The 10,818-nt window shown below is 37.1% G+C and overlaps 1 protein-coding gene across 1 annotated transcript; it reads left to right on the top strand.

Annotated features, from left to right (window-relative positions):
* Positions 1–874: 874 nt before the first annotated feature.
* LOC125680673 (beta-1,3-galactosyltransferase 5-like) lies at positions 875–10,801 on the top strand. Its single transcript, XM_048920370.2, has 3 exons — positions 875–1,054; positions 7,073–7,112; positions 9,052–10,801. The coding sequence occupies exon 3, from the start codon at positions 9,063–9,065 to the stop codon at positions 10,092–10,094; it is 1,032 nt and encodes a 343-aa protein (XP_048776327.1). The 5' UTR covers positions 875–1,054; positions 7,073–7,112; positions 9,052–9,062; the 3' UTR covers positions 10,095–10,801.
* Positions 10,802–10,818: the final 17 nt, after the last annotated feature.

Raw genomic sequence — 10,818 nt, 5'->3', positions numbered from 1 at the left:
TTAGTCATATCTTTTGATGTTTTAATGTTAATGCACCTATTATTTCATCGGTGTGTGCAATTTTGAAGGCAATGAAGTTTTAAGAAGACATCTTGTTTTATACTGTTGATGAACATTAGAATTTAGCTTAGATATTCAGAACAGGAATTTTTTTCATGGAAGTAGTGATACTTTTTCACTAGTGTTCAGGTGACCGATAAGGCCGATAAGGCCTATGGGCCTCTTGTTTTAAATGGCTGTCAAAACGCGTCAAAGTTCTGAATAAAATTTATTGAATAGTAGAATTACCCCTGTCCAAAATTTTCCTGGAGATTCTGAAAGTATTTATAAAAGCATATCCAGCATTCCACTTGCTGTAGAGGATATAATGAACTTTGCTTTCGGGAAACCCCTCCCCAACGCTCAATGTTTCGATGTTCTCCAATTTCAACAAATGTTGGTATGTAGGGCTAGTTGAGGACGGCAAATAAAATGGTGAGCTCGAAGTTTTGAAAAAGGCCGCCATTTTAAAAATGTCTGCCCTAAACGCATACAATTTCTGAATAAAACTTTAACCTATATTGGAACCCTTGCCCAAAGTTTTTCAGCGGGTTCTGAGTAACACGCTTAATGAAATATGCAGGCGTAAAGCAGTGCAGTCCCTACCCTCCTGTATTTTCAAAAATAAGATTTATTTCATAGTATTTCATAGCATGATTTATCTATACAAATTATGAGATAATCTTTTCAGTTGGTTGGGAGCTTTTAAATCTTCGCTTGGAGAACCGAACTTGGTAAATACAGGTTTGACTTGCATATCGATATGTACACACTTAGTTCTCTCAATACGTGTGCAACAAGTATTTGGAATTGAAATATTTATAGAGAAGTGAAAATGACTGCCACCTTACTGCATGTCAATCTTCGGGTTTAGCAGTTAATGACTTTTAACGATATCTTTAAGTGTTTTAGTATGATTCAAACATTTTCTCAAGTTATAAAGGCACGAGAAAGAGGTGCAGTTTGGTTATTAGCGTTTTCTGTTCTAGTAAGGACAAGGGATTCACAAACTGAGGTAGGTTTATTTTAATGTCAGCTGATACTAAATATATACAAGTAAAACGTAAATATGTAATGTGGATAACGACAAGCCCAGTTTATCAGCAATGCTTTGATAGTGCGCGGTCACGACAACACAGCTATGCGGAGATCACAAGACGAATCAATATTTAGAATGAGTCATTGCTCCTTCCGTGGGATACCTCCAAACTACTGACATTGAATATCCCACATTTACCTGAAAAAATCAGTCTTTCAAATATTAACCCAAAATTGATGGACATATACATGTGATGATATTACTATATAATACTATACAATTATTGCTGTATTTGAGGTCAATACGATGATTTAGACACCTGAGGAGTACAATATTCACCGAGCCCGAAGGGCAAAAATAAGTATAATCGATTGCGTCAAATTGGAAGTTCCCGACCTATTTTTGGTCCTATGTGGAAAAAATAATTCCTTATGTTCACCTGGAAGGTCACGTGTAGGTAAACATAACGTAGTATGATTTCTACATTGTTGGATCTCAGCCAATTAGAGAGCTAGGTATTATTCAATCATATAATAAAAGTACATAATAGGGATATAACATTAACCCATGCGAGCATTGTTTCACTATCTCCCATGATACAAGTAACCTGGTTATTATATTTTGTGATAAAAGTTTTTAATAGTTGTTAAGGTAGCAGGGGACAGTTTCGCACTACATACTCAAGTTTCTTAAAAAAATGGAGATACCCTATATTTGAAGTGATATTACATGTGTAAAAATGTGTAGAATAATTTTAGGATACATTTCAAGTGTAGCTGAGTGCTTAGTGAAAAAAGGATATGCAACATATAGGTGTCACCATGATGCCTAGTATATAGATGGGTGCAATGCGAAACTAAGACACGTGGTCAGCAGCTGAAGAAATTCGGACTAAAACCTAGAGGGTCCAGGAAAAGGTAGATAGCTCAGAGGGAAGGTGGATGGCCCCATATAAAAGGTAGATTTTTAAGAAGGTCAGACAGGGTTCTTGATTGTGCACAGCGCCTATACCCCCTCGCTTGGTACTGTGGTGGTGTGGGGGTGGTGCAGATTTAGCCCAAATGACAGAAAATCAAAGCAAGAAGGGGGCACCTGCTCAGGGCATGTTTTGTGCAGCAACACCTGCATGTATGGATGACATTTAATTTAGGGCCCTAATTTAATAACTACACTAATATGAAATACAAATATTGAGAAAACAGGGTAGTATGATTTTTCATTAACCTGTCATAACCTGACTTGGATGTATACCCCCTTCCCACATGTTGAAAAAAACTGTCCTCTGCCACCTGTAAATATATAGGCTTTTATGCCAAGTGGAATTGTCACTATCGTACCACAGTGCCTTCATGGAGAAGCGGCAAAGGTCATTATTACAATGCACTCTGTTGATATATTCTTCATGGGAGAATGGGGACATTCAGACCTTAACATCTGAGTGAAGTCAAATAAACGCATCAGCTAGAAAACTTTCATGGTCTCTTTATTTAACTTGTTTTTCTAGGATTTTCACCTCATTTTTATAATCTCTGCCGGTGGCTTCTGCTCGCTTTATTATATAATGGCCTCATCAAGGATTTATGTTCTTGGGTTCTACATGATGGAGACCCTGGATACCCCATGTAATAGTACATATATCTTAACTTTTAAAGGGATATCATGAACCCTCAACATTTCTTTGAATCAAGTATTTCAAAATGTTTTAGAGAAATGAATTGGTGAGGAAATCATTCAGAAAACATTATTATTGTAGAAATATTAAATATTTTGGACTAGCATAACGAAGCAAAAACTGCTTTTGTAATTTCAATATCATTTAATTTTACATGTTACACGATTTTTCATTGGTTGAAAAAATATTGGAATATCGTATCCAACGAAAAAGAAATAAATGACCAGAAGTACTTTCTATTGGAATGTTGGGGATTCCTCTGGATGCTTCGTATTTATATATAGATTAGGGAATCCTGAAAAGAAAAACTTAACAGTTCTATCGATCAATATAAATTTATTAAACAAAAACAAACAAATACCAAATATAAATAATAATTAATTATGCAAAATGAAATAAACATGGCTATTATTTGCACCTTGCGACAACTTCCTTCATGTCACAAACCCAAATACCAGATACACCGCACACTGCCTCAGAGATACTGCAATATCGTATCACAGCAGGTGTGGCACGATAAAGATTCCTCCCTGCTCAAAGACTGTAAGTGTCGAGCATAGGCCTGAATTTTGCAGCCCTATCAGTAATGGTGACGTCTCTATATGAGTGAAATATTCTCGAGCGGGACGTTAAACAATATACAATCAATCAATCAACCCTGAGTTAATCGATGTCCAGACGCCCAGCTGCTGCCACTACAAGGATCACAACATCTGTGTCCACTGCACGGATCTCAGTGCTGTGTAAAAGCACATCTTTGCAGATGATTAGCTTCTCCGTTGTTGTTATCCTCGTTGCTAGGAAGGTGAACAGCTCTATTTTGTTTTCGTCTATGCGGAGGAGTCCTGCCAGTTTCCAGGGATGGAACTAGATGGCTCCATTCGTCTCCCGTTGTCTTTACCTCTCTTCTTGGTGTATATTTTCAACTGTCTGGGAAGTATTCATCCTAGACAATATCCAATGCTGTAACTGAGCTGTGATTAACGACAAGAGTACTAGTGATACATACTCAGAGAAGGTCTTCGCATTACCAGGTACCAGCATGTTGACGATAGATGTTCCAATCAGGATCATGACTTCAACAGGAGGACTAGCAGCAGCGTGGAATGATCAGATCTTCTAAGCACAAAAAAAAAGACCAGACGTTGGTTCAAGTCTGATTTTGCCCATTTGTGACAATGCAGGAGGACAAGCTTGGTTCCGTTGTGCTACGAATTTATCAAGATTTCCATCACGAATCTGGGACGCAATAAACAAACCGGAAAATAGGGAGCAGTTATTATTGAGGGGTGACACCTGTACCTCTGTTCTTGACTTCAGTCTGACTGGAGTTCGGTTGAAGAGAGGGAAGTTGTTTCTCTATATTGGGTCGGTGATGTGGTTTGTCTGATGAACAAGCCTCTCATTGGCATATGTGTCATACTGTATGTATTCCAGGTTGTCGGTCTATGGATGACTGCTGAGTCTGCCAAGTATCTGCTGTCTAACACCAAAACCGAGATCTTTGCTGTCTTCTCAAAATGGGTACCCCATCTCTCCAATGACATGAATGAGTGCTTTCACATCTTGAGCAAAAGCTACCTGCGTGCGCTTTGTCTGTTCATGGTGCTGGAGTTCAGTTTTCTTCATTGTATGGCCAATGCAGTACAGCTTTGATATACTTCAGTCTGCATGAATCATGCTACTTAGCCTTGTGGTTCTGGAAGGTCGACTGGATACCCTCACCATCGTCAATACAGGATAAGTGTAGATATTCTGGTAGGCAGCTGATCTGACTGAAGCAGTGGAAATTGCCTGCAATAGTTTTGTATCCGGACCATGTGTTTCGCTTGGAATCAACTGACAGGAAAGGGTCTCAGCAGTGTCCCCCTGACCTAACACACACTCGTTTCAATCTGTCAGATACGGCAAGTGTGTTTTAGGCTGTTGGGGATCTAATAGTTTGAAATGTTTACTGGCCAAAGTCATTCTCCACCACCACCATTTAGTCATTATATAAATTGGTAACCAACATCAAGCAGGTACAGTCTATGAGAGAAGGCACTGTGCAGTAGGGCTATTATCTGAAAACAGGAAACAAAATAACATTTACATGTACTAGATGGTGTACTAGTAGGTTGTTACCAGCCACAGAAGTTATAAAAGTTATTGCATAGTATGTACATAACAGTTGATAATATGCTCTCTACAATGTGTTACATACCCAGTACACATGAAAGGAATGAACTAGTACGTAAAATATGTAATTCATAGCCGTCATTTTGTATAATGACCACTATTTTAACTGTATGAGGAATCTGGAATGTCCCTCCAATATTCCCTGTAAGTGTATTTTTCAAACAATATTTTATTAAAAATGAATGGGATTGGGCAGCAGACACAGCCTATTTTAGCCCTCTCCCTATTTACTGTAAGTGTATGCCCTAACTCTGTGACAAAGTTCATACTTGTACATGTATATTCAAAGGCACAATTCCTCCAGGATTTTCACATTCTAGTATCTGCTGCGCTATCTATTAGTGGAGGAATTAACCATCTGATTTGCTTGTTACTTCTTAATTTTTCTAAGTATGTAGAAGTTAAACAGTAGACCGATCCACATTTTTGACTACATCATGATAATGTACGTGAATTTTGCTACGAATGCGCTTACCCTGTCGTCAGTGACTAGTGTCCAGCATTCAGATCATGTTAAGATTTGGTCATAAAAGACGCCACAGATAGAAATCTGAAAGCAGGATGATACATGTACCAATTACTGCATCCATAGTAAACACTAGCTCATGGTACCAGGAACTTCACAAATCATCATTATGCTGTACTCTGGCGTTCACTATAGACATATTAATGACTGGTCCGTTTCTTATGAACCACGACATCACACTTGTCTAGAGTGTGGATAGGTGGGGAAACCTGCGATCATCATCACCCCCTTGATGCCTGTTGTCTACAACCAAACATGGATGTCTCAAAGAACGAGTAATACGTCAATGTACTTCCGTTAGGGTGGATATTACCCTGTCCTCAGTGATATCCTGGAGTGTCGCCATGAAAAAACGCATTTTGCGTCACGCACTTTGAATTTTTTTTTCAAAGTGCGTTGCCACATGGGAGGGTTACGATGAGGGTGATCATGTACCTTCTCAAACCATTTGTTTGATCGGTCTTTTTATAGATACTCTTTTACCAACAATCCATTTATTTATTCTATTCTACTCACTCTTGAATAAACCGCCGTGGTGGTCTAGTGGTTAGAGCGTTCGCCCCGCATGCGGAAGGCCGGCAGACATAAGTCGTTAAAACAGGTAGTGACAGTTCCATCGCCAAACGCTCGGCATCAGGTGTGAATGTCACGGGTCCTCGGAGATGACCTTAAAAACGGATGTCCCGTGTCACAGTAGGTGTGGTATGCTAAAGAACACTCACTGCTCAATGACCGTAAGCGCCGAGCAAAGGCCTAAATTTGAAGCCAAATTGCTAGCAACATAATCCTACGATCAAAAGAACGTTATGTAAGCATCTTGAAATCTATAATTTACATATCAATGGTGGAAGGGGGGGGGGGTCACTTTGAATAGCGAAATCAGTCTCAACATGAGGCATATTACATGTATATAGACATGTTAATGAGAACAAAAATAGGAAAAGACACTCACTTTCAACCTGTATATAGGCATGTTCATTAAAAAAGAGCGAAACCGTCGTCCACATGTTTATTACAAGTATATAAGTATGTTAACAAAAACAAAAATAAGGGGGAAAAGACTCACATTGAAGAGCGAAACCGTCGTCCACATGATGTTTATGACATGTATAATAGATTTATAAAGTTTCCTTATCTTGCCTTGGTTGGAATAAGCAGATGCATTGTTTTTATGGCTAATTGCCAGGGCCGTAAATTAACCTTCAATTTGGAGGAGGCAGGAAATTAGGCGGGGGTCTGGGGGCCGCCCAGGCCCCCAGACGCTGAGCACATTTTGTGCACACTGAACACGTTTCGTGCAAAATTCTTGATTCTAGGGCCTTCTAAGATGTTACTTGACTAACTCATTCTAAAAGAAAGATTTGGAATGTTTTTTTAAGTGAGGTATCATGTTCTTAGTTATTGGAAACAACATAAATTCTAATGAACTTTAAATTTTAATTTTTTTTGGCTCAAAAGTTGGAGGAGGCAGCTGCCTCCTCCGCCTCCATGTAATTTACGGCCCTGATTGCATGCATCAAACATAATTCATTCTCGTGGAGGTTCTGCCTAGTACAAAATTACGGGATAATGAATGTTCATATGATATATTACACACCAATACGTTATATTGTTTCAGATCTAAAAGCTGAAGTGTTTGAATGAAAGAAGATAACTTCGTGAGTACATCAGAGAAATTATCTGTAATTTTTAATATTGCTTATTTATCATGGAGGTTGGCCAGACCTATATTTTTAGTTCCTCTTGTATTCCTTTACCAACATGTGATTAAAATTTCAGTCCCCATCTAACTACTTCTAATTACATGTGTAGTACGGTATGGTTAAGTTACTGTGGGTGGTAAATCATACAACTCTTTATAATTCTATTGGACGGTAAATCATGCAACACTTTATAATTCTATTGGACGGTAAATCATGCAACGCTTTATAATTCTATTGGACGGTAAATCATGCAACACTTTATAATTCTATTGGACGGTAAATCATGCAACACTTTATAATTCTATTGGACGGTAAATTATACAACGCTTTATAATTCTATTGGACGGTAAATCATACAACGCTTTATAATTCTATTGGTCGGTTAATCATACAACGCTTTATAATTCTATTGGACGGTAAATCATACAACACTTTATAATTCTATTGGACGGTAAATCATACAACGCTTTATAATTCTATTGGACGGTAAATCATACAACACTTTATAATTCTATTGGACGGTAAATCATACAACACTTTATAATTCTATTGGACGGTAAATCACACAACACTTTATAATTCTATTGGACGGTAAATCATACAACGCTTTATAATTTTATTGACTGGTACTAGTAAATCAAACGCTGCAGTTATATCAAACATAAATGTGTTATCACAAAAAAGGTTCATGTAATTTTATTCGATTAATGTACAAGACAGCATATAATTACCGAAGTGACTTTGTTTATTGCCATCAGGAAAAATAAGGGAAAGAGTGGTCGCGAATTGTAAATCATTGATAATGCGACAATTAGCAAAAATAAAATAAAACTATAATAAAAAGAAACAAAACAGGAGTCCTGAGAGCTCTTGGTCAAGATATGTCCATGTTCTCTACACAGTATAGATCATTAATTAAGTTAAACATTGACATCATCTCTACACAGTATAGATCATTAATTAAGTTAAACATTGACATCCTCTCTATAAAGTATATATCATTAATTAAGTTTGGGTAATAGAAGCTGATAAACATAAAATCAATATTATGGAACATAATAGCATTTATGTTTAAAGCGTATATATGTGTCATTTGCCCTATTGGGGACCTCGTATAACTTTACCCCGTTGGGGGCCTCAAGTTTGTTAGCCAATCAATGGCTTGGATAGGCACGCGATAGCTTGTGTTTTGCACACGTTAGCCTTTTCATATACATGGGATTCAGTGAATACAAATTGTAAAGCGGATCAAAGTTTTTTCATTTTATTCAACCCTCCACCACCCCAACTTTCCGTCCTCAATATGGAGGTTTACTCCGGTGCTATGCAATCTTTTTATATAGGCTTTTAATCATTTGGGTTGGCCTTATTTGTTCGCCATCTTTTTGCTCTGGGTTTGTTTTGATGAATTTTTATTTGTCATCTTATAGCGTAGCATTATTTAAGTTATTTTGTCTTCTTTGGGGGAAATCAGACTTTGAGTAATTTAGCTTTGCAGGTACTTTCATGTAGAATGTATTATCTGATTTCCCCCAAAATCTTATGTTGAAGATTTCTTTCGTCATTTGGTATTGTAATAAATGACAAATTTTCAATCTCAATCATTCTTTGTTCAGATTTTTTATGACAGCAAAAACGAGCTACGGTGAGCAGAGTTTGGGTAATAGAAGCTGATAAACATAAATATCATTAATTAAGTTAAACATTGCCATCCTCTGGAAGGTGGAATATATGATTTAACTTCAGCGCGGGTCATTTGTACATACAGGGTATGTAATCAATAGAAATTCTAAAGACCAAAATGGTTACAGTTACTAATATTTCAGATGTTGCTTCTTGGAGTATATTCAATGTACATGTATATGATTAACACTTTAGTACATTGTTTTTAAAGGTTTGGATGTGATGAGAATACGTAGGAAGAGACTCTCCATTAAATTATTAACGGTGGTCGGAACATTTTTCGTTATAATGATTTTAAGATATTCATTAACTCCGGATTCAATAAATCCGAATTCAATAACTCCGGATCCGCATTATGAATACGATCTTGATGATTTTCAAAGACACTTGGAAAATGGAAGCATTTCATACGATGGTACCATAAGGTCTAGAACGTGTAATTCTTGTTTTAACATCTCGTACAAAGTTTTGATGGATGATATAAACACTTGTAAAAATCATCAAAGTATGAAAGTAGTTTTATTCATAACAACAACAGCAACTGCAATTGAGCGTCGCACTGTGCTGAGGCATACTTGGCTCTCAGTTTCAAAAAATAACACTTCAAATGTCAGATATGCATTCGTCATTGGTGGTGTCCCAGATAGTGAAGTACGGGAGAGTATTCAGTTGGAAAATGAATTCTATAAAGATATACTTCAAGGGGAATTCTTAGATGTATATCACACTCTTACCATAAAAACCATGATGGCCCTAAACTGGGCAACTAAACATTGTCCGCAGGATGTTTACGTCATGAAGACTGACGATGATGTGTTTATAAATATGCCAGCTTTGCTGAACGTTATCGATAACCACCATCCAGAGTTGCAGCACTCGGTCATTGGTTGCTGCTACAAGGACTGGGTAAACAAACCCAATAGGAATAAGACCACTAAATACTATGTCTCGTATGCAGAGTACCCGTGGGAGCGACTGACGGCTTTCTGTTCTGGGACGGGCTATCTGACCAGCATGACAGTGGTGAAACAAGTTTGTGCAATCTCTAAAAATATTCCCTTTTTCCATTTAGAAGATGTTTACTTTTCTTTTTGTGTACGAGAACTGAATTTAAGCTTCATTGATGTTCGAGGATTTGGAATTGAACTATACCAAGAGGATCTGTGTTACTATAGGAGCCCAGAAGTGGTTTTACTACACAATACACTGAAGAATACTTCTTTTTTAATTGACATTTGGCATATGCCCTGCTAACAAATGTTTTACCTCTGAAACATGTCCATCTTAATTTCATAGAAAGTGCAATGTTATAGGGTTATTAAACTTATATATTGGTGAATATTGGCACTCGTTGGCTGTCAAAATGCACTCGAAAGCTCGTGCATCTTAACAGCCATCAATATAAGTTCAATTATATAGCTAAAGTATTTAGTTGTTAAATTATATCCCTTTTCACTCAAAATACTCCAAAATAGACGAGAATTCATCAATATTGGCATCTAAGGTGAAAGTGTGCAATATCAGCATGCATTTCTTAACTGTTAGATATTAAACCTTTCGTCGTCTGCCATTTTGGCTTGTTTACGTTGTTACGGTAAGGCTCATACTCGGAATGTTTCGGGCGCCCACAATTTACGCAATGCAAAGTTAGCGTTCAATAAATTCTCAGGATATTGAACGCTAACATTCTCTAGATTTTACGCATAATTTATAATAGACTATTTATTAGCTATGTAATAAAAGAATGTAACTGCTCTCCTGATAAGTAATTGATGTACCGTGAACAGTTCTGATGTTATCTTTTTACGGCGTTTCCATTTGAAATTGTTGGACTGGAATAAGTCACCAATGGTAACTATTTCAAAATGACTATTTTTTCTATTATACATATATTGCTTTTGACCAATGCTCGCCATGTGTCAGTTATCATCAACTGCAGAGAAATAAAATCACCTATTCAATATGCTTTGTTTATTTT

This window comes from Ostrea edulis, chromosome 2 (genome assembly GCF_947568905.1).
Source record: "Ostrea edulis chromosome 2, xbOstEdul1.1, whole genome shotgun sequence".
Lineage (NCBI taxonomy): Eukaryota > Metazoa > Mollusca > Bivalvia > Ostreida > Ostreidae > Ostrea > Ostrea edulis.
Note: the sequence above shows the minus strand (reverse complement) of the source record. Positions and strands in the feature narration are given on the sequence as shown.